The 24,958-nt window shown below is 63.1% G+C and overlaps 3 protein-coding genes across 13 annotated transcripts in view; 1 reads left to right on the top strand and 2 right to left on the bottom strand.

Annotated features, from left to right (window-relative positions):
* The window catches only part of CHKA (choline kinase alpha), a 53,558-nt gene extending 51,721 nt beyond the window's left edge, over positions 1-1,837 (top strand). For 4 of the 7 annotated variants that reach the window (XM_058526226.1, XM_058526227.1, XM_058526223.1 and 1 more), the window contains one exon: positions 1,126-1,273. In XM_058526226.1, coding sequence (XP_058382209.1) covers positions 1,126-1,185 — 60 coding nt within the window. In that variant the 3' untranslated portion in view covers positions 1,186-1,273. Of the gene's footprint in view, positions 1-1,125 lie in introns of all 7 variants that reach the window. The other 3 variants (XM_058526225.1, XM_058526222.1, XM_058526221.1) reach the window with 1 other exon arrangement.
* A 2,690-nt stretch (positions 1,838-4,527) lies between these two features.
* Positions 4,528-17,119, bottom strand: TCIRG1 (T cell immune regulator 1, ATPase H+ transporting V0 subunit a3). 3 transcript variants are annotated; one of them, XM_058526228.1, is made up of 20 exons: positions 17,033-17,119; positions 14,563-14,683; positions 14,115-14,193; positions 13,006-13,226; positions 12,831-12,916; positions 12,387-12,513; positions 12,223-12,305; positions 11,939-12,032; positions 11,233-11,445; positions 10,510-10,654; positions 7,500-7,639; positions 7,267-7,424; positions 7,102-7,192; positions 6,448-6,566; positions 6,155-6,368; positions 5,682-5,810; positions 5,401-5,505; positions 5,208-5,325; positions 4,770-4,947; positions 4,528-4,692 (listed from the first exon to the last, which is right to left on the bottom strand). In XM_058526228.1, the coding sequence occupies exons 2-20, from the start codon at positions 14,677-14,679 to the stop codon at positions 4,614-4,616; spliced, it is 2,496 nt and encodes an 831-aa protein (XP_058382211.1). In that variant the 5' UTR covers positions 14,680-14,683; positions 17,033-17,119; the 3' UTR covers positions 4,528-4,613. The 3 variants fall into 3 exon arrangements, with proteins under 3 accessions (XP_058382211.1, XP_058382212.1, XP_058382215.1); XM_058526229.1 differs by lacking the exon at positions 17,033-17,119 and adding an exon at positions 15,835-16,280; XM_058526232.1 differs by lacking the exon at positions 17,033-17,119 and adding an exon at positions 15,059-15,807.
* A 2,428-nt stretch (positions 17,120-19,547) lies between these two features.
* Positions 19,548-23,734, bottom strand: NDUFS8 (NADH:ubiquinone oxidoreductase core subunit S8). 3 transcript variants are annotated; one of them, XM_058526235.1, is made up of 7 exons: positions 23,646-23,734; positions 22,532-22,589; positions 22,392-22,442; positions 21,780-21,869; positions 21,516-21,688; positions 19,817-19,945; positions 19,548-19,731 (listed from the first exon to the last, which is right to left on the bottom strand). In XM_058526235.1, the coding sequence occupies exons 2-7, from the start codon at positions 22,587-22,589 to the stop codon at positions 19,600-19,602; spliced, it is 633 nt and encodes a 210-aa protein (XP_058382218.1). In that variant the 5' UTR covers positions 23,646-23,734; the 3' UTR covers positions 19,548-19,599. The 3 variants fall into 3 exon arrangements, with proteins under 3 accessions (XP_058382218.1, XP_058382217.1, XP_058382219.1); XM_058526234.1 differs by lacking the exon at positions 23,646-23,734 and adding an exon at positions 23,118-23,251; XM_058526236.1 differs by lacking the exons at positions 21,516-21,688; positions 23,646-23,734 and adding an exon at positions 23,118-23,252.
* Positions 23,735-24,958: the final 1,224 nt, after the last annotated feature.

Genomic DNA, 24,958 nt, shown 5'->3' on the forward strand with positions numbered 1-24,958 from the left:
GCCTTCTGTCGCAATCCGTAGTGACTGGAATCAGGTCAGAGTCCACCATGGCCAGGAGTAGGGGTGGAGTGACTGCAGAGAGGCCCGAGGGAACTTGGGGGGTGCTGGAAATGTTATCACGATTGTGGTGCTGGTGGTGAACTGGCTGTATGCATTTGCGAAAACTATTGAATGGTATGTTTAAAATGAGGTAATTTTTTGGGCTGGCCTGGTGGTGTAGTGGTTAAGTTCGCATGCTCCACTTTGGCAGCCCGGGTTCTTGGGTTCGGATCCCAGGCGTGGACATATGCACCGCTTGTCAAGCCATGCTGTGGCACGCGTCCCACATACAAAGTAGGGGAAGATGGGCACAGATGGTAGCCCAGGGCCAATCTTCCTCAGCAAAAAGAGGAGGATTGGCAACAGATGTGAGCTCAGGGCTAATCCTCACACACACACACACACACACACACACACACACACACACACACACACAAAATACAGTAAAATGAGTTAACTTTTGTGGTATATAAATTATATTGCAACATTAAGTTTTTAAAAAAGTGATTTTGTAATCTTGGCAGTTAGCATAGCAGACTTTTCGATTTGGAGTGGGTCCTTAAGAGATCATGTCATCCACACTCATGGACAGGGTGGGGCACCAGACCCAGAGCAGTACAGTGGCCTGACAGTTCCAGAATAAACAGAAGCCAAACCAGGTTTTCTCCCTTGGTAATTCTTAGTAATCCTGCTGCAGGTGCTCCCAGAAAACAGGTGGCACCTTCTTTCTTTCTTTCACCTTCTTCTATACTTGCTAACGCTCCAGGGCCCTTTTGCTTTAGAAGAAGGCCCTTCGTTACGTCCGTCAGCCGGTGTCGGCAGCATTCCCGGTAAGCAGAACACGCACCAGGAAGCGCCACACGTGCAGCGCGTCCCGGCTGCGTGCAGGACCCGGCCAGGTCCCTTTGAGATGGAGGGATGGCCGTGAGCAGTGCTGACAGCCCGAGAAGACTGTCTCTAAAGCAGGCTCGGTTCCTGGACAACCTGCAGCGGCTGTTCCCTCCTGTGCTGCGGCCTGGGCGGGACACGGGCAGCGTTGGGCCTGCGGGAGCCCTTGGTGAGGCTGATCTTCCTTATGTCTCCTAGGACTACGCCCAAGCACGGTTTGATGCCTATTTCGACCAGAAGAGGAAGCTCGGGGTGTGACTGTGGGAGGACCTGGTTCACTTATCCCTGGCCTGCGCGGGGGCGGCCGAGCCAGCGGCCCCTCTGTGCTCCGACTACTGTACCTGCGGCAGGAGGGCTTGGCTTCTCGCTGCCCAACACAGATGTGTATGATACGAAAGACTGGATTAAAATTGAGTAACATTTCTTCCCTATCTTGTTTACAATTTCACTAGGACCCTGGAATGAGATGGGGAGGCAGAAACATAGTGCAATAGTGCAGTATGTCAGAATCCTTTCGTCTAGAGGAGGCATCTCACATTTGGGGCCTGAGGCTCAGTCAGATGTGGCAAACTGTTACTGTGGGTTCTTTTTTTTTTGGTTAATGTTGATTTCCAAAGGATTTTCATTGGCGTGCTGGTGAACACTGTGACGAGGCTCTCTGTAGGAACCACGCGTGTGGACACTGCTCGCTCCCGAGGGCGGCGAGAGAGCTGAGACAGTTTGCGACCTCGCTCTGCGGCCCGACCTCGAGTCTCCGGAAGCTGCTCCTTCACCCTTTGGTCCAAATGGCTGACACTTGAGACAGCAGACTGCACGTGACAGGCGCGAGCTCTGGTCTGCGTACACATGAATGTCGCTGCTCGGACCTGTTGTACATATTTTGTCATGCAGACGAACCTCACCCTAACTGGATGCAAACCCGGCCGGGCCTCCTAACTGGATGCTCTTTCTTAACCCCAGCTGCAGGCAGGTGGTGAGCTGCAGCCACAGAGGGCCAACGGCTGGACAAGGGGCCGCCTGGGGACGTGCAGACACATGCCTCCCGTCTGCCTTCCCTTTGTCCCACTCTCTGCAGGCTTTTCTCCTCCACCTCTGCTCAGCCTGGAGCCAGGACATCTGTGACATGCTGGCTGCCCCAGGGCCCCTCGGAGCCTCGTGCTGCCCCTGGCGCCGGGGCCTTGGTGTGCCTGGCGGGGACAGGGGAACCCTGGTCTGGGCTCTTGGTGGCCAGCCCTCCCCGCCCTCACTGCCCCGATGTCCCAGACGTGGTCACCAGTGGGAAAGCAGCCTGTACGTGGGTTGGGAGGCATGGTAGAGCGTAGCTGTGAAATCCAGACATGTTCATGTCCTTGGGATACATTCTTTTTTTATCTCTGAACTCTTATTTGAATTGTTTTTTGTGCATACATTTCTGCTCCCACAGAGACTGTACTATACAGACAATAAAAGTAAAAACCCACCCTTAGCTGTCACCCTTGGTGTGTCCTTGGGGGCTCCTGTCACCTTACTGTGCCTCCGGAAGGCTCCCAGTGCGTCCACGCAGCTCCTGCTGCTCCCTGGCTGTCTGGAGCTCTGGGAGGACCTGGAAGCAGCTGGGAACAGTGGTGTGTCTGGGAGGAAGCTGAGCGGCTGGGCCAGGGCAGGCGGGAGACGTGCCACTGCTCACCCTGCTGGACATTTCAAACTTGACCAGGTGAAGGTGTTTTGATAGCTCGGCAATTGACGACACTGCTCTCCTGCGTAAGCTCTCACTTAGAGCGAAGCTCCCAACTCCTTCCTCAGCCCTGCCGGCCTCAGTCCCTCCGCTGCAGCCGCGCTCTTCCTTAAGATGCCGGGCTCACGCGCGCTGCCCTTGGCCGGGGTGCACTGGGGCCGGGTCTTCACATGATGGCTCCTTCACATGCTTCCACGGTGAGCTCAGAAAGTCACCGCTCAGGCCTTTCCACACGCCTTCATCTAAGGCGGTTCCCTAGTCCGTCCACACCCCCCCACCTCTCTGGCCCATCACTTTTATCCTCTAGATGCTGCTTTTCCTGGAATTCTGATTGGTTCGCTCAGTTGTCTCCTGCATTAGACCATAAGCCCGCGTGAGCAGGGATCAGGCCTGTCCCCAGTGCCGGTGACCCACCGTTCCCATGTCTCCTGATGTTGGCCTCCGGGTCCCAAGAGCGCCCCCTCCAGTGCCTCTGCATGTGCTGGTCCCACAGCAACCAGACTTCTGCAGACAGGCTGCCAGCGTCCCAGCGTCAAGGCAGAGCAGGGCCAACCGACGTCTCCCTGGGATCACAGCTGCCTCCCCCAACAACACGCCACACACTCAGCCCTGATGGCTGCTCGGGGTCCCTCTGCCAGCATCCCCACCTGTGGGGCTCTGCCCAGAGCTGGTGTTAGGCTTAGGGCCCTGGGCTCAGTCCAGATCCATCTGCAGCCCTGCTGGGGCCCACGCACAGCTTCCTCTGTTCCCAACCAGACACTGCAGTCAGTGTTTCTTGGAGTCAAGTCTCTACCACGCATGTGGGATGGACACGCAGCCCCTTGGACCCCAGCCCGGCATCTGGGGGCCCTGAGCAGGGCAGTCTCAGACCCGAGGGAGAGGATCCTCAAGCGGCTGGCCAGATGAGAGCCAGTGATGTGGCCAAGCCACTCGCTTGCTGTGCCCAGGGTGTCGCTGGCCTCAAAGCGGCCTTTGTTCCCGGGCCCTCCAGCCGGAAGAACCACTTTGCAGCTCCTTGGCCAGACAGAGCAAGACCTCTGAGAAGCGCTGGCTCTGCCTCCCAGCTGGTGGTGGGACCCAGGCCCGAGAGACCTGCCGAAGGACAGCCTCAGGGGAGCAGGACTGCCTACCCTGGGAGGGATGGGAGAGACTGCAGCCTCCAGTGACGGGGAGGCAGGGCCTGGAGTCCGGCTCAGCTCTCTTCCTGACCCTCGGGGCCCTAGGCAATTCCTGGACTGGCCTGGACAGCCCCTGCCCTTCTCTGCAAGACAGTCGCCTCGGGTGTGTGTGACACCACTGCCCGGCGTAGAGTGCCGGGTCAGGCTCAGGTGTCCCAGGCTGCTCTCTGCTTCAGAGCATCGAGTGCCTGGGGCCAGCGCCAGCTCGGGGTCATGGGAACATAGGCCAGTTCGTGCCAGCACCACCCTCCACACCCAGGGTATCCCAAGCATTCTCTTACAGCCAGTTTGCACACCCCTGAGGATAGGGAACTCACTCCCTCTAGCCTAGCCTGGGAAAACACTCATTGCTAGCTAGAATGTGCTGGAAACATCCCTCCTTGGTCCTAGTTCTGCCCCGCTCTTCTCCTCAAGAGTCTGGGATTATTGCGGATGTGCTCATGGGTCCTCTCCCCAACCTATCAAGTCCCCAGATCCTAGACCAGGCCTCCCACCCTCCTGCACCCCACACCAACCTCAGCTGCAAAGGAGGGTATAAAGGAGATAGGCATAGAGGCTGGCATAGGGTCCGTGAAACTGAAAAAGGCTCACAGGGGCAGGAGCAGCCCGCCCCCAGAGCCCAGGGCCCTGCCAGTTCTGACGCCAGCCCAGGCTCTGCTACACTCGGCCTCCCCAGCCCCTGGCGTTCCACACTGGACCAAGACATGGTTCCTGGGTTTCCTCCTCTTTATTCCTTTCCCACCTCAGTGAGGTGAGGTGAGGGTGGGGGTTGTGGGTATGGCCACAGGTGGGCGCTATTCCTCCTCCATGGCAAAGGTGAACGGGCTCAGCTTGTAGCCAGTGCCTGAGTAGAACTTGTTCTGGAACTCTACCCTGGGGATGAGAGGAGAGCTGGTGAGGGGAAGCCCCCCTCACCACGTGCTGCCCGGGCCAGCAGGTGGGCGGCTCACCAGTGCAGCCGCAGCGCGTGCAGGAAGGCTGAGAGCCCCTCCATCACCAGCAGGATGGCCACAGTCAACACGGCGAAGGCGGCAAAGATGGGGACCAGCACCACGGCCGCCACGCCCATCTTGCGGCCCATGCTCAGGCCCTCACGCATCACCATGGCCCACAGGACCTCCGACAGCTCTGTGGGCGACGGGGGGGCAGTGGGGACCAGGGGTGTGGGGATGCCCACCCAGCCCCCTGGACAGCCTGAAGCCCCCCTTTCCTATGGGGCCAGTGGGCGGCCTCCTCCAACAGCCCCACTTTACAGAAAGTGATACTGAGGCCCAGAGAAGTGACCCGCCCAGGCCCCCCAGCCAGCAGCTGTGTGTGTGTGTGTGTGTGTGAGATGTAGCCAGGACATGACCCGTGGCCGGCCTACCCACTGTGGCCAGGTCACTCACGGGCGTGGGCCAGGCTCAGGGCCCAGAGGCGCAGGTACGAGGCCGTGTTGGAGATGCAGCCCAGGCAGAACTCGATGGTGTGGATAGCCTGGTGCATGAACACCTCGGAGAGAACGAACTGGGGGGGGTGGGCGGAGGTGAGGGGCAAGCCGGGCCGGCAGCCACCCCGCACTCAGGACGGCCCAACGCCTACCTCAGCCTCCTTGTGGTCCCCCGGGCACCCTGCCTTCTCCTCGTCAGAGCCCCAGCTGGCCACAGTAGTGTCAGGTGAGTCCGGAAGCCCGGTCTGGTCCTCATCCTGGGGGTGGGGAGCAGGCAGCATCAGCAGGCTCCAGCCCCACGTGGGGCCCACACCGCCCGTTAACTGCCGCTCACAGCCACCCGGGAGCCCGCGAGGAAGCGAGGGTGCGGTCAGAGCCTGGCAGCGGCCCCACCTCCCGGACAGCCCTCCCGCCGCATGCCCCCGGCCTCTACCGACTGTCGGCCAGCCAGCCTCTTCCGCGAGTGGCGGCGGTGCTGCCTGCACAGGAACAAGGGCGTGCCGAGCAGCAGGACGGGCACCATGGCCAGGGCCAGGACCACCAAAACGGACTGCACCACCTCCTGCAGGGCAGGGATGAGAGTCGGGGCCCCTGCGAGCCGCACACCGGCACGGGCCACACGACTCACCGGGGCCCAGGGAGCCGGCAGCCCACTTCTCCCCCAGGGCCCCTCACTAAGCAGGGACATCACCCTGTATGAAATCTTTCTGGCGGAGAAGGGGCCCCAGGCTTCCAGCTCCCACTGTGTGCCACCCCCGCTGGGAGCTTCGCACTGTCCCCCGACCTCCCTCTCACGGCCTCAGGCCTGTATCCCGTTTCTCAGATGAGGATCCTGCAGCTCCGAGTGGCCCGGTGACCAGAGGACCCCATGAGGAGGTAAGAGCCCGCTCCCCTGCCCCGTCCCACCTGCCCGTGGAAGAGTGGCCGGTTGGTGGGGCTTCGGGAGAAGAGGAACATGTTGATGAAGTGGATGAGGATGCTGGGGGCCGAGGCGGCGCTGGCAGCCGTGACGCACAGCCACTTGTAGACGATCAGGAAGACAAGGTAGCCGAAGAGCGCCAGCAGGAAGACCAGCTCGGGCAGGGTCTCCAGCAGCAGCCGGTGCGGCTGGGCAAAGTGCCTGGGATGGGAGGAGGGCTGGGTCACTGGGCTGCCCTGGCCCTGCCCCACCCGGCACCCCCCAACGCCAGGGCCCTCACAGGTGGTTGAAAACTCCCAGGACCACCCCGAAGGCCATGTGGATGACCCCCAGGATGACAGACATCTTCATCTTGAAAGAGTTGAGGAAGCTCAGGTGGTTGACGGCCAGGCTCCAGACCTGTGGTGGCGGGAGGGGTGGGTGTCACGCGGGAGCCTCCTGGCCCAAGTCGCTCTCCTCAGCCTGTCTGTCCCCTCTGGGGCCTCGGCACAAGCTGTCATTTGCCCGTCGGGCAGCAGAGGGGAATGGCTGAGAGCATAGACTGGGCCAGACAACATGGGCCCAAACCCCAGCTCTTCCTAGCTGGTGACCTTGGGCACACAACCTCCCGTGCCTCAGCGTCCTGGTCTGTAAAGTGGGGACAACGCTAATGTGCACCTCATGGAGTTGTCACAGCAACTAAATACAAGTCATTTCCCATATGGGGCTCAGAACAGTGCCCGGCACAGAGGGGGCTGCAGAGGGGCCTGAGGGCTGCCCCGTTACACTCCCTCCTCTGCTTTTCCAAGTGGCCGCAGTGGGCCCAGCAGGGCAGGGTCCCCACGCCTCCCGCACCCAGAACAGGGCCTGGCACCCAGGGGGTGCTCGTGGAGCGGTGGCTGGAGGACCGCCCTCCTACCTGCCTGCCCCACCCACGCCGGCGGCCAGGACTCACAGGGTCGATGCCAAAGGGGTAGGGTCCCCGGAAGACGCCGGTGACGTTGGGGTCCAGGGCGAGCAGCGGGTGCTGGGCCAGGAACGCGTCACTGTGGCGACAGCAGGCAGGGGTCAGGGGCGCGGGGGACAGCGGGGCGGCAGGGTGGGCACAGCCGGGCCTCACCTCCAGTCTGACAGGTTGGCCATGGCCGTCACGTTCCAGCCCGAGTGGAAGATGACGGTGGCGCGGCTGAAGCACTCGTTGTAGATGAAGCCGGTGTAGACGGAGAACAGGCCCATGAGCAGGAGCAGGTAGCGGCCACCGAAGAAGGTCTGCCAGATCTGGGGGTGGGGACCATGAGGGACTGCCTGCCACCACCCCGCCATGCCCTGCCAGGACCCCGAGGCGCCCCTCACCTCGTTCTTCGCCGTCTTCACAGCTGGCCGGTTCTCAACCAGCACCATGGCCAGAGCGAAGAGGAACATGAGAAGCCCGTGGCCCACGTCGCCGAACATCACGGCAAAGAGGAAGGGGAAGGTGATGATGGTGTAGGGTGCTGCGGGCAGAGGGGCTGTGTGGTCAGCCAGGACCCCGTGGAGAAACCACATCCCTCTGTCCAGGACGCCACAGAGGCTCCGAACTCAGGCTCTGGGGCCCCAGGAAATGCAAAGGTGGTGTGTGGGAGGCAGGCACTCCACACCGCTGGTCTGCTTTCAAGAGCCCGCCACTTACTAGCTGTGTGACCTTGGGCTAGTGACTTAACCTCTCTGAACCTCCATTTCTCCATCTACCACTTCAGAGGGCTATGATCAATGGGTTTATCAGTGGGCAGTACCTGGTGCACCACAGCACTCGGTCTAAAGCTAGCAGTCAGAGCTGTTATCATTTACGAGAAGAGCTTTAAGCAGAAACACATAAAGAACAGAGAGCGCAGTGGCAGTCCTGGCTGACACATGGCAAGTTCCAGAAGGCTGAGTTTGTCACTTAACCCCTGAGGTCTCAGTGTCTCTTCAGTAAAATGGGAAAAATTCCTTGTGGGTGTTAGGATTGCAACACACATCCCTGGGTTGAATTGTGTCCCCCCAAAAGACATATGTTGGAGTCCTCACCCCCAGGACCTCAGGAAGTGACCTTATTTGGAGATAGGGTCTTCACAGATGTAATCCAGTAAAAGTGAGGTCAACAGGGTGGGCTCTAATCCAACACGACTGGTGTCCTTACAAAAAGGGGGAATTTGGGGCCGGCCTGGTGGCGCAAGCGGGTAAAGTGTGTGCACTCCACTGTGGCGGCCCGGGGTTCCCTGGTTCGGATCCTGGGCACGCACCGACGCACCGCTTGTCAAGCCATGCTGTGGCGGCGTCCCATATAAAGTAGAGGAAGATGGGCATGGTTGTTAGCCCAGCACCAGTCTTCCTCAGCAAAAAAAAAAAAAAAGCGGATTGGCATCGGATGTTAGCTCAGGGCTGGTCTGCCTCACAAAAAAAAAGGGGGGGGATTTGGACACAGACACACACCCTGGGAGAACCCCATGAGGACGGCGTCTGCACGCTAAGGAGAGAGGCCTGGAACAGATTCTCCCCCACAGGGCTCAGGAGGAACCAGCCCTGCCCACAGCTGGGTCTTGGACGTCCAGCCTCCAGGACTCAGGACTGGGAGACAATCAATCCGTGTAAGCTGCCTGTCTGCGGTGCTTTGTTACAGTTACAGCAGCCCAGCAAGCTCCTACCTCCCAAAGCTCTTGCTTCGAGAGCTGGCAGCACATCATCAACCGTGGCTACCTGTGATGGGGCTTGCTCCAACTGGAGTGGCATCTGCTAATGCAGAGGCACTATGGGCAGGTGAAACCGGGTGGGGGCCCAGATCAAGCTCCAGGATATGGGCCTGCAGGGTTGGCAGGCCCCAGAGGACCACGGGGGACCCTGGTCACGGCCCACACGGCCTCAGATTCCATCGTCACGTCCTGCCTTTACCACCTTGGGGGCCCCAGCACCCTGCCTCTTGCCCACTGGGTGAGGCAGGACCCCTCCCTGGCCTGTGACTAAGTCCCCTCCTGAAAGGGACCCCACCACCGTTCACTCCAACACCCATTCTTTAGGCTCATCCAGAGACCCCCTGTGGCCCCCACTGGTGACTCGGGGCTGCCGGGCCACTGGCCAGCCCGAAGCCAGCCTGCTGCAGGGACAGTGGGGTCTGGAGGGAGAAGAACCGGGCAGATGACAGACCAGGCACCACAGGCCTCGTGGGCAGAGGGGGCTGGGGGAGGGAGGAGAGCCAGCTCCTGCTGAGCACGTGGGGGGCCAAGCAGGAGCCACAGCCCGGACCCAGGGATGGGCACGGGCCAATGGGAGGGGCTGCCACCACCCAGCTCCAGCCTGTTGGGGGTGGGCGCCATGTTGCCAAATCTCTCTTTTTGTGAAAGTCTGGGGAAAATGCAGACTTCTGTAAAAACTCCAGTTTTAAACATCGGCACCCGTGGCAGACACGCTGATGCTCTGCCCAGGCGCCCGCAGCCTCCTTTGCCGGCTCTGTGCACCCCTCCAGCTCTGCACGCTCTGCTGACAGCAGCCCCAGTGGGCCACCTTCCGAGGAGCAGCCTTGCCAGACGGGTGAGCACCCAGGCAGTGAGCTGACGGCCTCTCTGCCCACCCTCGAGGGGGCTGGCCAATGACTGCGGGTGTGGGTGTGGGTGTCAAAGCCCTGCACATTGGCCTCAAGGACGCACCGAGGTGTCATTTATGCTCCAGAGCCCCTGCAGGGTCATGCCCCAGACTTCCTGTGAGACTGGCCCTGCTCAGCTCTCCCCTCCCCCTCAGCTTCTCCTTTCCCCACCTGCCCCCCCGACTCCCCACCTCCCCCACCCATGCCCTGTGGTCCCCTCCTGGTTTCTCTCGGGACCACCTCTTTTAACAGACCACTCACACCAGAGTCCCCATCTCAGCGTCGGCTTCTAGGGAAACCCCACCTAAGTCAGCGCCCAATTCAAACTTCTTAAAAAACACCGTGAGGCCAAATGCAACACCTTGCAGGCTGACCTCGGCCTCGTGGACTGCTGGTCTGCAAACTCTGATGATCGTCAACACTCCCAGCACTGCTCTGAGGTCTGTGCCGTTATTATCCCCATTGTACAGATGGGGAAACTGAGGCTCAGAGAAGCTAAGACACTTATCAAGGTGAGGGAGTCGGACTTCAGCCCTGGGGCAGTCCAACTGCAAAGCCGCTGTTCTCTGCACAACCCTGCGCTGGCTCCCTTGTAAACTTAACAAACAGGGGTTTGCTGGGGATAAAGAAAGCCCCCACACTGGGCCCGCCAAGGGCATGAAGGGGCGCGTGCCTCTCATCTCAAGAGCGCGGGACAGGCCCAGTGGAGACGCAGCCCCCCTCCCTGAGACCCCTGAGGGCCGGGCGGTGGGGCGCTGTGGCTCTCACCGGGGTTGACCTCCTGGTAGCGGCCCACACCGTAGGCATCCACGATGCCCTGGAAGCTGGCCGTGAAGCGGTTGGTGCGGATGAGCGTGGGGGGCATGTCCTGGCAGGCGATGCGGTGAACCACGGCGCTCACACCCGCCTCGCTCTGGGCCCCCGGCAGACAGACAGACAGACAGGTGAGACTGGGGGCGGGGCCTCCAGGGACCCTAGGGCCCCCAGCCAGGCCCAGTTAGAGGTGGGGCGTGCCAGGGACCCGGGGCAGCCCCTCCCTCCTGTGAAACAGACTGACCCCCACCTGCCCAATTCGGGGGATTTAGGGAGAGGTAGGGATCAGCCTGGGGAACCAAAGGATGCCACCGCCCTTCCAGATGGCCCAGCATGGGGAGCCCCACTGCCACGGGGGAGCACGCACTGTGTGCCAGCAGTGTGGTCTGTGCACACTGCAGCGACCCCTGGAGGCAGGGTCATCGCACCCCTTTCTCAGATGAGAAGCCTGAATTTGAACCTGGTTTCTGACTTAACGCCCCGTGTAGCCTCCAGGGGGCGATGGCCCATCCCAGGGGCCTTGGGAAGTCAGGGGGAGGGCCTGCTGGGCCAGGCCGTCAGGGCAGACTCCTCGGAGGAGGGGGAGCCCCTGCAGAGGCACGGCCGGGAACGGGAAGTGTGCTGTGGGGGACACTGGCGTCTGCCTGGGGCAGGGGCGCGGAGACCCCAGCGGCTCACCGAGCTGTCCTGCAGCGCCTGCTGCAAGGTGGGCAGGTCGCGCGCCGCGCACCAGGCCTCGGCGATGAGGCACTTGTGCGTGGCGCTCACGCTGCACTGGTTGAGGGCCAGGTACACGGCCATCATCTTGCGGATCTGCACCTGCCAGGGCGGCAGCAGCCGCTGCACCCGGCCCAGCACCTGGCTCAGGAAGCGCTCCGTCTCCCCCAGGACCTAGGCCAGAGCGGGCGGTCAGGGGAGCGGGTGGGGGCAGGTGGGGGTCAGGGCAGGGCGGCTGGTGGGGGTCAGAGCAGCGGGCGGGGGCAGTTGGGGGGTCGGCAGCGGGCGGGGGCTGGTGAGGGTCAGGGCAGCAGGCGGGGGCAGGTGGGGGTCAGGGCAGCGGGCGGGGGCTGGTGAGGGTCAGGGGAGCGGGCGGGGGCAGGTGGGGGTCAGGGCAGCGGGCGGGGGCAGTTGGGGGGTCGGCAGCGGGCAGGGGCTGGTGAGGGTCAGGGCAGCGGGCGGGGGCAGGTGGGGGTCAGGGCAGCGGGCGGGGGCAGGTGGGGGTCAGGGCAGCGGGCGGGGGCTGGTGAGGGTCAGGGGAGCGGGTGGGGGCAGGTGGGGGTCAGGGCAGGGCGGCTGGTGGGGGTCAGGGCAGCGGGCGGGGGCAGGTGGGGGTCAGGGCAGCGGGTGGGGACATGCCGGCGTCCAGCCAGGCCAGGGCGCCCACCTCCAGCAGCTCGTGGCTCTGCTGCTGCAGCTGCTGCAGGGCTCCGCGCCGGGCCTCCTCCTGCTCCGCGAACGGGAAGACGTGGCAGTGGAAGCTGGTGGGGGCAGGGGGGCGTGAGGGGGGCCTGGGTGGGTTCTGGGCTGTGCGGCGGCTTAGTCTAAAGGGAGCTCATGGCACAGTGCAGGGACATGCAGGGCCGGTGAGAGGGACAAGGTGGGCTTGGTGGTGACATGCAGGGTCCTGGGCACAAGGGCAGCAGGCAGCCAGCCCCGCAGGGGGCTCACCAGTCAGTGATCTTGCGGATCTTCTGCCCGATCTGCTCGCCCCAGTAGGAGATGAGGAAGGTCATCCATGTGGCCGGCTCGCCCTGCCGGAGCGGGTCCAATTTACCTGGAGTCCTGGCTCCGCCCAGGAGGCGCCCCAGCCGGGGTCCCCCCAGCCCACTCACCGTCACGGGGTCCTCCAGCTGCTGCTCCGTCTCCCGGAAGCTGGCGATGAGGAAGCCGCGGCAGGCCCTCCAGAGCAGGCGCTCCAGGGCGGCGGCCTTGTGGGGTTCCACGGCACCTGCCACGAAGCTGCCGCGCCAGGCAGGGCTGGGCGGGGGCCCTCCAACCTCCTCCCGCCTCGCCCCAGCCAGGCCACCCCCGCCAGGATGGTCAACCAGGCACCCCGGCCCTGCCCCCAGGAGAAGGCAGGAGCCCACCAGGCAGGGCCAGAGAGGAGAAACCCCCATGGGCAAGGAAAATTCCAGGCCTGAGGGAGGAGGCAGGGCCAATCTGAGGGCGGCTGAAGGAGAGCAGTGGACAAGGAGTCTGAGCTGGGCTGGGCCTGGCCCCGTTGGTCAGGGTCTCAGTGGCTGACAGGAAAGAGCATGAAGCTGCCCCTCACTTACTTGACCCTCAGGTCCTGGTGTGGCCCCCCGGGGGCCTGGAGCAGGGGGGTCCATTCTGAAGACCCCTCTATGTCGGTGGCTGCCAACTACAAGCCGAGAGGCACCGTGAGCGCCGGCCCGGATGGGGCCTGGCACCCCCGCCCCCATCCCCCCCTCAGCCCGGGCTGGAGCTGACCGGGGGCACGTGGCTCTGGCCCAGCACGGCCGAGTGGAGCTGCAGCTGGTGCAGCTGGGCCCGCAGGGTCTGCTGGTTGCCCCGCACATCCCGGAGCTCCTGGGCCAGGCGATCTGTCTCCTCCTGGATGCGCAGCAGGTCGCGGGGCGGGGGCGCCGGCACGACCCCTTCAGGCCGGGGCAGCGCCAGCCCGGCCCGCCGCACCTCCTCCTGCAGGAAGGCTGGGTGCAGAGGGATGGGCGTCGGGGGGGGCCACTCAGGGGCCACCACCAGCTAGTGGGCAATGTCAGCCAAGGGCTTGCTAACATATGGGGGATCCCAAATGCCACCCAACCTCCACTGGGCACCAGCTAACTGATTCACTGAGTCTAAGACCCCCAGAAAAACCCCAGGCCCAACCTCCATCCTGCAGGTCCGCTCCCCTACCTCTGAGCTGGTCTGGCTGCTCTCCCTCCCCAGTCCCTTGGCCACCGCCCAGCCCAGGGCCTGGGTCCCACAAGCAGCCTCCTCGGCTCTGGGATGAGGACTTGCACGGAAGCCCACACAGTACCTGCCTGATTACCTAAAAGCTGTCAATCAAGCTAACAGACCATCACACAAACGTGCTGCATGCTCCCACCTTGGAGAAGGTAGGGGGCTCGTTCCCTTGATGCTCCTCCTGGGAGGGGATGCTAGACGGGGCCCAGGGCAGGGGTCCCTTTTGCCCGGGTCTAAGAGGGAGCTGCTTCTTGGGGGCACCCCACCCTAGATCCTGGCCTCTGTCCCCCTCCCAGTCCACCTGCAGCAGAGAAAGCTCCGTCTGTACCTCTCCCCTGCTTAGAAACCACGACTGTTCCCAGCGTCCAGAGGACAAACTCCCAGGCCCACGTGCGGTATTCCAGGCCCTTCCAAGCCAGCCCTGGCCTGGGCCCTCTGCTCAGCTCCCCCAAGGCTGCCCTGTTCCCAAGAACACCCCACAGATCCCAGCTGCTCTGTCCTGGCTCTGTAGGGCCCGGCCTGGACCTCCCTTCTCTGCCTTCCACCTGGGTGACTCTCTTCCTTTCAGACCAAGCTTGACTGGCACCTCTTCCAGGAAGCCTGCCTGGGCTGTGGGCCTGGGGCCAACTCACTGAAGATCTTCTCCAGCTCCTCGCAGCGCCGGACATCTGTCACGAAGCGTCTTTGGAAGGCGCTCACCGAGGCATTGAGCTGTAGTGGTCGCACAGAGGGGTCAGTTTTCTGGGGAGGGAGCCAGGGAGGTCCCCACCCAAGGGCCCAGGCCTGGCTGTCCTCAGGCCGTAGCTGCCTCCCCCAAAATGTGCCAAGCACACCGTGAACCTCCAGGTGCCAGCTGGAGACAGACCAACCCTGAGGTGTCCCGGGGAGGGCGTGGCAGGGCCAAGGAGGCCTGGCTGACCAGGCCAGGGCAGGGTGGCCTCAGCCGTGAAGAGTACAGTATCCATGGCAGAGGCTGCCAGGATTCAAGCAGGGCCGGGGGCCCTTATGGGGGGAGATGGTCCACCATCTAGGACACTTAAGGACGAGGCCCCCTCCCACGCCCGTCCCGGCCCCACTCACGTCTCTGAACTCCACGAGGCCCAGCTCGCCGAGCTGGCTCACGCAGGTGTAGGCAGCAGCTGTGGGCAGGAAGAGCTGGACCAGCGCCACCTCCTCACTCCGGAACATGGAGCCCATGGTCCTGTGGGGCGGGCACGGGGTGGGCGCTCAGGCGGGGGCAGGCCACAGACAGTTCCCTACCAGCTAGGCATTCCGTAGCTCTCAGAATCCTGGAAGGTACTGCTACCACCCCCATCTGACAGATGGGGAAACTGAGGCCCAGGAGGGCTGGAATGGGTGCTGAGGTCACACCGGAAGTAAGCGGGAGTGGAGCCTGGCCCGCCTGAGCCGACAGCCTGACCTACGGCCCAATTTCCAGCTCTTTGCCAGCTGGCTCTGCGCTGTCCCAGACCTCCGTCCCCCACCCCTGGTGGCTCCTGGAGACAGTGGCTCTTCTCACACCTGGCCTCTGCTCCCGCTGTCCCTGTGACCTGCCCTCGCCCTGGATCCTACTCACCCTCGGGGCCCCAGGCCAAGGGCTGCCTCCAGCAGCCGGCCTCCTGACTACCACAGCCCTGGCCACGAGCCCTTGTCTGTCTAGCCCTGAGGTGGGGCCTGTCCCCAAGGCAGCTGGAGCCCTCCTCCTCCCTGCCTGCGGCGTCTGTGTGCTGAGGGGGTGGGGTCTGCACTGGGTCCCTGGGGGCAGAGAGGACGGGCGGGGGCCTGATGAAGGGCTGCCCGGCAGCAGCCACTGTGGGGAGAAGCGGGAACCGCCTTCCAGGTGTCGAAACCAACGAAAGTGAAACTGTGGAAACTGAAATGGGCAGGAAGGGCCCGGCCGGGCCTTGCTCAAACTCTGTCCCGGGGAAGGCGGGGGTGGCCTCCAACGGGCCCTGCAGACGCCGGGCCACAAGCCAGGACTCCCAGCCGCTGCTCGTGGGCCCCGGGCCAGCCACTTCCCCTCTGCTGGACTCAGTTTCCTTAGCTCCCAAATTGGGGGGGGGGGGCAGGCCCGGGTGAGGGCCCCGCTGAGAGGGTGGATGTTAGGCGCCAGAGTGCCCCGCCTGCTGTCCGGGCCAGACGGAGCCTACCCTGCTGGTCACTTCCTCCCCCTGGCCTGGTCTACTTAAGTCTAAATAGGGAACACAGCCCCATCCCCAGCCCGGGAGAGGAGAGAAGGCCCAGAGGCAGCGGACGGGCTGGGCCCTGGACAGGGAAGGGTGGGCAGGAGGGGCTGGGTTCCATCCCCAGAGGGCCTCACAGCCCTGCCCCAGCTGTGATTGGCTGTGTGACCTTGAGGGAGTCTCTGGCCCTCTCTGGGCCTCCACTTCCTCTTCAGGTGAATGGGACTTGGCCACCCCCAGCAGAGACAAGACCTGGTGGGAGAGAGGACGAAAATACCCAGAGCGCCCCTGTAATCCCTTCACTAATACTGTCTCACTTACACCTAACAGCAGTCCTGCGGGGAGAGGGCCCTGTAGCCCTGTTTTACAGACGGGTAAACCGAGACCTGGAGAGATGAGGTCCAAGATCAGAGGGTCAGTAGGTGGCCAAGCCGGGCAGGAACCAGACCCTGGGGCCGCAGGTTTGGAAGTCCCAGCACACAATATGTGCCCAGGGGAGGGCTGTTCTCTGCCCTGGGCACCCCGAAGGCTGGGCTGGCCAAATTGGGGGTTGTAGGGAGCCAGGTCTGAGGGTCCAGGGGGTACAGCAGCAGCTGCGGCAAAGTCAGCCTGGTCCCTGACTCACGGGGCCCTGGCCTGGGCATGTCCCTTGGGTGGGCTGAGCCGTGGGGAGCACAGGTGTGTAGGGACCTGGTCAGAGCCCTCCCCTGGCATTTGAGGCCCCCACTGCCTCACCCCCTACCCCTCATCTTCCCTGGCCCCTGTCCAAGCCAGGGGCCACCCCAGTCAGGTCTGCAGAGCAAATGAAGGTGCTCGGTTCCGTGGCTTTCAGGGTCCTGACTCCAGCCCCTCCTCACTCTGTGCCCCTCTCTTCCTGGTCCCTCGGGAGGCTGGAAATGGAGACTCCTCCAGGAACCAACCAGACCTCCCCTTTAGCCCGTGGCCCACGGCAATGAGCTGGACTGGAGGAGAGGGTCTACCCCCACCCCCATTCCAGACTGGTGGGCTCTGGAGTCGGAATGACCCCGCTGGCCTCTAGCTCTTCCTAGTTGGGTGGGCCTCAGTTTCCTCATCTGTAGAATGGGTCCCTGCCTCCAAGGAGGATGCAGCAGAGAAAGCTCGGAGCTCCACCAGGCCCAACAGAGGCAGGCTTTGTTAGCCGGCTGTTAACACCCATTCTCCTCTTCCTCCTCCTCCTCCGGGTCGCCTCTGTGGCCCCCGACAAAGCCTGACACCGCGGGCCGGCGGACTGAGGGGCATCCACTGACGCCGTTGGGAGAGGACTCCAGGACCCCCTTCCCGAGGCGGGGGGAAGCGGGGATGGCGGCCAGAGCAGGGGGCTCGCAGACCCGGGCGGGGGCACTCACCCCGGGGGCCGCCGCACGCGCCGGTGCTCCGCTCCGCGGTCAGTGCTCTGCGCTCCGGGCCGCGGCGCCCACGCAACTCACTTCCCCGGGGGCGGGGCCCGGGAAGCCCCGCCCCTCGCTGGGATTCCCCTCGCCCCGCCGGGTCCCGGGAGCCGCCCGAGCGAGGCCGCCACCCCGCGCCGGCCTGGCCTCCTGGCCCGAGGCTGGAAGCCCATTCGGGGCCGTGGGGCGAGGAGGCGCGGAGACGGAAGCGGAGCAGCGCCACCAGCGCACGTCTACGCGGCCGGAATGGGGGGAGGCGCCGAGCCCAGGCCCAGCTCCAGGCTTGGGGCCGAGACCCCCACCACCTACAGGGCTCGCTGGGCCTATGGCTGGTGGGACCCCAACACACTCGGATCGGGGGCCCAAGATCCGCGCGTCGCCGTCACGCTCCCCCCGCCCTGGGACCCCCTTGCGTGAGGCCGCGGTTACAGCGGATCTATACGCCTTCCGGTCTGTGACCATCAAGCACAGGGGCCTGGACTCCAGGCCCAGTGCCCTGTGCCCTTGGGTGGGTGGCTGCCGCTCTCTGGGTCTCTTTCCTCAATGGCAGCAGGACATTGAGGGCCAAGCCATGGTCGTGTTGCTCCGCTCAGGGCCCGGCACCCAGCAGGTGCTGTGGTCCACCTGCGGCTGAGGGTGTCTGGTGACCTTGCTCCATGCCAGTCACCCTGTCCCAGCACGCCTGAACTGGGGCTCACCCACTGTCCAGCTACCTGCACTTCGGACAGGCCAGGACCATTCCCACTGGGGACCAGAGGGACGAGGGGACCTCAGCTCTGGTGACCCTTGAACCCCACACTGCAAGGGCCTCTGAAGGGTGGGGGAGGGGTAGGCAAATGGAGCCCCAGAGCGGGGGCTGGAAACTGAGTCACAGCCAGCATCAGTGTCCTCAGAAAAGTGGGGGACACGTTTTGGGCACCGGAGGGCTCCTTCCAAGGGAGACCCTCAACACATCCAGACTGAGCACCAGCGGAGGCCTCGGGTCAATACTGCCAGGTACAGGGGAAATGGAACTCTGTCGTGTTACGAAATGCTGTTCGAGCTGCAGTCCTGACGTGGAAATGCCTCCGTCGTGTCAGTAAGGGAATCGAGGCAGGAGCTGTGTGTGGTCTGACCCATTTTAATGCAAGTATTCTATTTATCGCTGCACAAATACAGGCTCCGTGCGAATCACCCATGCTGGTTACGTCTGGGAAAAGCGAAATCAGACGGGAGTTAGGATTTTCAGGCCTGCCTCTTGGGACTGCCTTGTTGTTACAGAGCTCCCGCGTCCGCAGCCACCAGTACTAGCAGAGGCTGGCCACGCAGACATGGCCTGGGCTCTGGGCTTCCCTTTGAGTCCTGCACTCACTTCTCACCTCTGTACCCTGCTCCTCAGACTGTGGGGGCCCCAAAGCCTTGGCCCCAGCAGGTCCCGGGCCATTTCTGCATCAGATGGCCCAGCCTGGCCCAGATGTCAGCAGTGATAAGAGGCTCCCTAGGAACCAGCTGGGGAAAGGCTGGGTTTCTCATCTGCAGGCCTTCTCAGAGCCTTGAATGTGCTAACATGCAGTGCCTGGCCCAGAGGGGAGAGGGCTCTTGGGGCATTTCCCACACTTACGGGTCCAGAGAACACCCTCCCCCTCTTCTTTCTAAGAAGCATCTGGGGAAATTAGTGTTTTGTAAAAAGTACTTTTGGAAATGATGGCAAAGGCTGGAGAGCTCTGACCTGAGTTAGTTTTTTCATTGGCTGTATGCTTGTGTGATCCTGGGCAAGTCACTTCACCTCTCTGAGTCAGTTTCCCCACTGCTGAGCATGTACTGAAATCCTCTCCCAGTGCCAAGTTCAAGGGGGCTGTTTTTGGCCATTTCCACCATCACTGGGCGTGTGTGTGACTCCAGAGGGAACCACACTACTTTGCTGAGATTGCAAAGCAGGAAGTCCTGAGCAGCAGAAGCCAAGCCAGCAGCCTGGTCTGGGGAACTTGGGGAGGAAAACGGATGTGGCCGGAGGTGAGGCAAGGCCAGCTCAGGAGCAGCAGGGCCTGTGTCACCCCTCGTGACAGCCACCCCAGAGCAGGCCTCCCCTGGCCCCCAACAAGGCTGCTCTGGCCTGAGTTTCTGCCATGTGATGCCCTTCTACCCAAGGCCCTGCAAGGCTCCACGTCCTTAGGGTCTTAGTTGTGGGTGGTCCTCAGGAGAGGGCAGGCCCAGGCCCAGGCCCACCCCTCCGACACCCAGGATTATGGGAACAGCAGACCTGAGCTGCCCTTGGCCTGCTGAGCCTCAGGGAACATGCCCAGGAAGACGTGTGGGCAACAGGGCTGCTGTGGGCTGGGGCCCAGCACACGGAGGGCCTGACAGGTCCCAGAGTCCCACAGGAAGGCCAGGCCAGGTCACGCCGAGGGACCTGGGCCAGTGGAGGAATCCACAGGCTGCCGGGAGGCTGCGGCAGTCCCGGCCTGGCCAGGGGAATCATGACAGAGGCGGCGGGGGAGGTCAGAACTTTTTATTGGGCAGCGGGGCTGCGCACGGCGGGCGGGGCGTCACCGGTAGAGGTAGTCGGCCTGGATGTTGGCGGTGATCTCGGCCTCCCACTTGTCCCCGTTGTTGAGCAGCTTCTCCTTGTTGTACAGCAGCTCCTCGTGTGTCTCCGTGGAGAACTCGAAGTTGGGGCCCTGCGGGGGAGGGGGGTGCAGGCACAGCCTCGTCAGGCCTCTCCGAGGAGCCTCAGCCCTGGCCCCGCACCCGGGCCCCACTCACCTCGACGATGGCGTCCACGGGGCAGGCCTCCTGGCAGAAGCCGCAGTAGATGCACTTGGTCATGTCGATGTCGTAGCGCGTGGTCCGGCGGCTGCCGTCCGCCCTCGGCTCGGCCTCGATGGTGATGGCCTGGGGGAGCGGCTCGGGGTACTGCAACCTGCCAGCCAGGCCCGGCCCCGGGGCACAGGGACCCCGCGCACCGTTCATTCTCACCCCTGCATCTGCCCGCACCTGCCCCTCCTGGGGGCTCAGGCACCAGGGGCCTACAGGGTGGACCCTCCATCATTCACTCCCAGCCCGGACGCGCCGTTCCTGACTCCTCTCCCAGCAGGCTGCCCATATGTCTGTCACGTCAGCTTCTACTTAGCGCTTGCCCTAGCTGATGTTTTTCTTGTTTATTTATTAACTGCCGGGACCTCCTGCCCGAGAACGTAAGTCCCATGAAGGGAGGGCTGCTGCCTGCTCTGCTCACTGCAGCCCCTGGAGCCCCCAGGGTCTCACCCAGGAAAAAAAAAAAAAGGCTCAGTCACTGTTGGTTGTGGGATGAACAACCCTCCCAGTTATGTCTGGTTATCCTCATTTAACGGGTGAGAAGACTGAGGCTCAGAGAGGCTGAGGGGCTTCCCAAGGCCACACAGCAAGCGAGGGGCAGAGTCCAGACTCGAAGGCAGGTCCTTCACTCTAAGTGCCATGTGCCAGCTGGGTGAAGGGGTGGCCTGGGGCCTCCCACAAGTGAGCTTCTAAGGGGCATGGCAAAGGCCCTCACATGTCCCCAGGAGTGTAACGCCCACCACTCACAGTGGGACCTTTGGCTGGTAGTCTCATTGCTTTCTGCCTCATAAAATATATAATATTGTGCCTATAGAAATGGGGACAATAATCTACCTCCTCGAGTTACTGTAAAGACTAAATGAGATAATGTTAAGTCCTGAGCTTGGCACAAGATAACATAAGTCCTGGTCCGGGGACAGCCCTCGCACCTGGAAGCCATGACTGTCATCTGTGCTGTTGTTTCGGGCTCTCCTGTGTTCTCCAGGTCAGCGGCTGCACTGGACATATCAAGGCCACAGCCCACGGCCTGGAGGACCCGGGAGGGGTCCAAGAGACGAGCTAGGACTTGGACAGGAGCCGTCCTGAGTCACAGAGACGTGGCCTGGAGCAGCTGCTGGGAGGGGGTCATTGTGTGGACAGTGAGTAAACATGGTGCCTGCTGGTGTGCCCACGGGTCTGGAAGAGAGCTACAGTCGTGTCCTTCTGTCCCTACACTAACTCCCTGACCCCAGGCAGCCCTCCTGGGACCTTCCAACAGAACCAAACGCTGCAGGCTCAAAGAGCAGCAACCAGGGGCGGTGAGGGCCTCGCCGCGGCCGTGTGTCCCCAGGTCTGGCCCGGTGACGGGCACACAGGCGGGGCTCCTGAACTTGCTGTATCCGAGGAAAAGCAGAGACCCTCAGGGTCACGACCCTGACCAGACCCCAAGGGCAGGACCCAGACGTGTCACGTGGCCAGCTCAGGCCCGGACGCTTCACCCCGCTGACTCACTGACGCCAAGACAGCCCGGCAACATGGCCTCATGGTTCCCATTCACAAGAGAGAAGTGGCTCAGAGAGGGAAAGGGACTTTCCCGGGGACACACACCCAGCAGGGGACCCGGCTTCAGGCCCAGGGCTGCGCTCTGTGCGGCGGGGCCGGGGCTCACCTGGGCGGGGCAGACGGCCTCGCACAGCTTGCAGGCGATGCAGCGCTCCTCGCCCGACGGGTAGCGGCGCAGCGCGTGCTCCCCGCGGAAGCGCGGGCTCAGCGGGCCCTTCTCAAACGGGTAGTTGATGGTGGCCGGCTCCCGGAACAGGTAGCTCAGCGTCATGCCCAGGCCTGTGGGCGGCACGGGCCTGCTGCGTGGGCTCCTCCCCCCGACACATCTGCGCCCACCCCAGCCCGCCTCCCCCCTCTCCCCAGGGCCCACCTCGGATGAGCTCGGTCCACAGCAGGGTCTGAGCCGCCCGGTCGGTCACCGACTTCATGTCCATCGTGGGCTCCCGCACGTTCACGTACTCTGCAGGGGAGGCGGGCAGAGAGGCGGTGGCAGGGGGCTCAAGCAGCCCCTCCCCAAGGAATCCAGCTCAGAGACGTGGGGCCTGGCCCTCCTTCCAGGTGCAACGGCTGCGCCCCCCGGAGGCATGCTCACTCTCCAAACCTTCCCGGTCTCAGCCAGCGCCCTGCCCCGCAAGGCTGGCCTCTGGCCCTGGGCAGTCTGAGCCCAGGAGTCGAGGTGGGAGGGAAGGGGCTTGGGCGCTGGGGTCCAGGTGAAGAGGGACAGCAGCTCCCTCCCCGTCCCACACGGGGGAGCTCTGAGATACACCGTGGAGCCACAGGGAAGCCCCCCGCCCCTGCAATGATGGACTCTGCCCCCATGACTCATATTCAATCTTGATCACCATCGTTTCACAGAGTGGAAACTGAGGCTCAGAGAGGGGGCGCCCCCAGCAAAGCCAGGACTAGAATCCAGGCCTCCGCCTCCGCCTCTGGTGGGACCATGATCAGGAAAGCCTGAGGCTCCACGCGCCCCGGGACTCACTGTAGGTGGCTGCCACTGCGCTGCCGTGGAGGTTCCGGCCACTAGGATGCCCTGCAAGGAGATGGCTTACACTGTGCAGCTGCAACCTCTGCTGGGAAACTGGGCTCCCCCGCGCCCAGGAAAGGCTCCCTTGGGCCTACCTGCACGTGCGGCTTGGGCCAGGGCCCGGAGCAGCGTGGGTGTGGTCAGGCAGTGCATCTGCAGACATGGTGAGGGAGGACGGCATGGGTGGGTCCCAGACCCGTCCTCCCAGGAACTCTGGCACTGCAGGTGCCACTGCGTCATCTTGTGCCCTCCTCACCCCCATTCCTCTCAGAGGCACAGACAGCCTCCCTGTCCCCAGGCACAGCACCCCCCAGCCCTCCAACCTGACCCAGCTCAGCTACCTGTGACCCCAAGTCCTATCTATCTCACCTTCTAAAAAATCTTTAGACTCCATCCTCCTTCCTTTCCCCATCAGTGCTCCCGCCTCCCATCTTTCCCCTCCCCCATTCATCCTCCCCAAATCTGATCCAAACAACACGGCTAGCGGCCACCCGCATTTATGGAAAGTCCACTGTGCCCAGCACTTTGCTAGGGGTCACACGCACTGTCACTGTGTCCTTATGAGGCCCCCACGAGGGAGGCACAGAGGAGACACAGCTCAGTCCTGTTAAGTGACTTGCCCAAAGTCACACACTAGGGGGTGGGAACAGACGTGAACCCAGGCCAGGGCCCTCCCTTTACATTCCCAGCCCTTCCCTGCTGGAAATCCTCAAGATCACATTCCTTCCCCAGCATCAAGGCCCTTCCGGAACCATCTCCCTGCCTGCCCAGTCAGCTTGGGCAGGTGAGGTCACAGAGCCTTCCTCATCCGTGAAATGGGGGTCATGAGAATGGACTTCATACATGCCAAGGGTTTAGCCCGGAGACTGGCGCTTAGCTGGAGCTCAAAAGTGCCCCGCCCCGTGACCTGTGACCTCTAGCGGGCCCATTTCTTTTGACCACTGACTTCAGCGCCAGTGGCCCAGCCCGGCACCTTCCTCGACCTTCCCCATGACCTCTGACCCCGCGGACGCAGCCGGCGCATGCGCCCCGAAGATGCCATCTTCCCGGTCCGCTCGCTGCACGCTCAAGGACAGAGGGGTCGCGCGTTGTGAGCGGGCCGAGATGAAGCCCGGGCGCAGAACCGGCGGGGCCAAGGGGGACACTACACTCGCCCCCGACGCCCCGCCCCCCAGGCTCGGCCTTAACAGCCGACCCCTGAACACCCACCTTGAAGCGCTGCCGCTCTTTACCGTGCCGACCGGCCTGTCCACAGAGAGGCGGAGCCTACATTCTTGGTCGCTGCCATTGGCCTGGCTGGCTTCGCCTTTTCCGCGCTGATCCTTCATACTGTGGTCTGATTGGCCAGTGCGCGGCCGAAAGAGGCGGGATCCAGAAATAGCTTTCCTCTGATTGGCTAGGGCGAGCGGGCGCTTGAGGTTGTATTGAGCGCCGCCATGTTGGATTGGAGAGGCCAATAAGCGGGGACCCCCGAGCCACAGGAGGCGGGACATCCGGGGCGTGGTTTAGGAAGCTGCTCGGGGTCGGAGCAGGCGCCCTGGGCTAGAGGCGACCTGCTGTGCCTCAGCGGGGTGTGTGTGATAGCGGTGACTCGAGTCGCGGCCGGCGGTGTTTCCGCGCGGGAGCCGTGCCTGCTCCGTGCTAAGCCTGCACTCAGCCAGCTTCGTTTAGTCCTCACAGCAATCGTGTGTGGAGGAACGATTGTTATTCTCTCTTTACAGATAGGGAAACAGAGGCACGGGCTTGTTTAGTGGCTTTGCGCAAGCCATAGAGCTGTGAAGTGCGGCCACCTGCCTCGCAGCCGGATCTGTATGACTCGGGAGCCCCGTCCCTCAACAGCCACCAAACCTGTGAATTGTGTGGCAGAGGGTCCCTGGGGGCTGCCTGCCTGTCTAGGGGAGTGGGAGGTAGTCAGGGAAGGCTTCCTGGAGGAGGGGAGTAGGAGTTGGGCAGGCCAGGAAGGGCAGAGAGAGGATGCCAGCGCGTGTGCCGAGGTCCTCCCGACGGGGACATGTCACGTGTGTTGGGAGAGGACAAGGACAGGCCGAGGGGCCTCCCAAGGACGGTTAAGGGTCAGACTTGTGGGCCACAGGGAGCCACTGACGGGGTTCCGGCCAAGGGCTGGCCTGGTTCCATGAGCCTTGGGAAGACCAGTGGGTGTGCTGAGAAGGGCAGGGCCTGGGGGAGAGGGTGGGCGATGGATGGCCCTGGGCGGGGTGATTAGTGAGTGGATTGGGGGAGGCCCCGGGGGGGTTTGGCTGGCGGCTGAGTGGATGGGGGACCACCCCATGGTGTCGGGGCCCAGGAGGATGAGCAGGACAGGGAAGAGGATGAGTCCAGGTGGGACATGGTGAGGGGAAGGTGCCCAGGGCCGGCCACCGGGGGGCCAGGTGTGTTCAGAGCTCCTGAGATGCGCACGAGGGAGGGCAGGGGCATCCTGCTGCGGAGGTCTGTCAGCCTGACCTGGAGGCAGAGAGAGGGAAGAGGGAGGCTGCCTCACCCCACCCAAGTGAGGACAGGAT

The sequence above is a fragment of the Diceros bicornis genome, chromosome 31, assembly GCF_020826845.1.
Source record: "Diceros bicornis minor isolate mBicDic1 chromosome 31, mDicBic1.mat.cur, whole genome shotgun sequence".
Taxonomy (NCBI): Eukaryota; Metazoa; Chordata; class Mammalia; order Perissodactyla; family Rhinocerotidae; genus Diceros; species Diceros bicornis.

Coding starts and splice junctions, on each gene's coding strand:
- TCIRG1 (XM_058526228.1), bottom strand. CDS start 14,679: ATGGGCTCCATGTTCCGGAGTGAGGAGGTGGCGCTGGTCCAGCTCTTC. Junction 11,446..11,938: donor AGAGCCACGAGCTGCTGGAG/GTGGGCGCCCTG, acceptor GCTCTGGCCTAG/GTCCTGGGGGAGACGGAGCG. Junction 7,640..10,509: donor CTACCAGGAGGTCAACCCCG/GTGAGAGCCACA, acceptor CTCTGCCCGCAG/CACCCTACACCATCATCACC.
- NDUFS8 (XM_058526234.1), bottom strand. CDS start 23,171: ATGCTGGGGAAGGAATGTGATCTTGAGGATTTCCAGCAGGGAAGGGCT. Junction 22,443..22,531: donor GGCCCAAGCCGCACGTGCAG/GTAGGCCCAAGG, acceptor ATCTCCTTGCAG/GGCATCCTAGTGGCCGGAAC. Junction 21,689..21,779: donor GTGGACCGAGCTCATCCGAG/GTGGGCCCTGGG, acceptor TGCCGCCCACAG/GCCTGGGCATGACGCTGAGC.